At 47.6% G+C, this 1,466-nt stretch overlaps 1 protein-coding gene across 1 annotated transcript in view; it reads left to right on the forward strand.

Moving 5' to 3' along the window:
• Positions 1 to 259, forward strand: part of T265_06708 (hypothetical protein) — a gene marked incomplete at both ends in the record, with an annotated part of 9,027 nt that extends 8,768 nt beyond the window's left edge. The window contains one exon of the mRNA XM_009172042.1: positions 56 to 259. Within this exon, the coding sequence (XP_009170306.1) occupies positions 56 to 259 (204 nt within the window). The remainder of the gene's footprint in view (positions 1 to 55) is intronic.
• Between the last annotated feature and the right edge of the window lie 1,207 nt (positions 260 to 1,466).

Consider the following 1,466-nt stretch of genomic DNA (forward strand, 5'->3'; position numbering starts at 1 on the left):
ACGAATCTGCAAGGCTCGGGCCGCGTTTGCTAACTTGAGACACCTATGGCGTCAGAATGGTTTATCCCTGAATCTGAGGGGACGTGTGTATCAAGCTACAGTACGGGCTGTTTTGTTGTATGACTGTGAGATTTGGCCTATTCGAGCAGCGGACCTGAGACGTCTTCAGGTGTTCGACAATCGTTGTCTCAGAACCATAGCTCGTGTGGGTTGGTGTCGGGGAATGTGTAACGAGGCAGTTAGTGGGCGTGTTCTGTAACGGGTACTTCCATTGAAGAATGTGTCCAGCACCAGAAGCTGCGTTGGTTGGGACATATGTTACGTATACCGAACCATCGTTTGCCGAAGAGAGTACTGTTTTCCATGCCCAACTCAGAGTGGCGTAAACAGAGAGGTGGCCAATCCTTGACTTGGCAGAGGAGTATGAAGGAGATCACGAAACGCTTGGGTGCTGTCGGTGCTACTCGCCTTCCTGGTGGGGACCGCGTGATCCTCACTGTGCCTGGTTGGAGACACTACAAGATATGCCTGCGAACCGATGTCAGTGGCGTTCTTGTTGTCAGTTTCTATCCAGATTGCCTGAGTGAATGTCTGGAGGTGTAGGCACCTCGGAATTGATTGTGTTAAGCTAGCACTAAGTCCCTCCTCCATCCACCTTTATTTTTTTCTTCACAATAAGGCTTTCAAATAAGTCATGGTTGTACGGCAGTGAAGCATCGGTGTTGAACACTGATGTCATGCTGTCGATGATGATGATGACTTACCTAATATTAGCGCATTTCAACTACGATCTCCGTATTTTGTATAATTTAACTTTTTTACACATCCGTTGTATGAGAAGCCATTCGTGTTGATCGAGTCCGCCAACATTGTTCAAATTTCCCATCTAGTAGTGACATTTTTGATTGAAGTCACTGGTCTCCAGAGAAAACGGTGTATCGTAGGTGGGAGCCCCGGGGGCGAGGTAACGGATTCACTGAGGGAAGGCCCGTGTTTCGAACCTCTGCCTCCCGACTTCCCCTGTCTAAGCTTGGGCAACCTGGCAGTATCCCAGCTCTCGTGCTTCCTTCGGGTGGCATGGCAGCTAGGTGCCGAAGGGGTATCGCAGGTGGATTGGCAAATTATTTTAGACATAGGGAGCCCTGAAGTTGGTCAGGTTGTTTTGAAACCGATTAAACCCTCCGAAGCACACGCATTGTCTTCTACACGACCATTTTGTAAGTGCAGGACCGGATTTCGCTTTCAAAATATAGTCAACTGGTGCCAGAAAACCGAGAAGTTATTTACATCCGTTTTGTTCCTGTTTGTAATGGACAGAAATCAGTAGCTCACGAACGTTTATGAAAATTCGAACTTGCAACCCTCCGGATAGGAGTTCGATCACCACCATCTGATCAAGAGTGTGATTAGCCTCAACTTATCAATGTCTTACTAACCCACTATCCGTACCCATTAGTCTATGTTAA

The sequence above is a fragment of the Opisthorchis viverrini genome, assembly GCF_000715545.1.
Source record: "Opisthorchis viverrini unplaced genomic scaffold opera_v5_143, whole genome shotgun sequence".
Classification (NCBI taxonomy): domain Eukaryota; kingdom Metazoa; phylum Platyhelminthes; class Trematoda; order Opisthorchiida; family Opisthorchiidae; genus Opisthorchis; species Opisthorchis viverrini.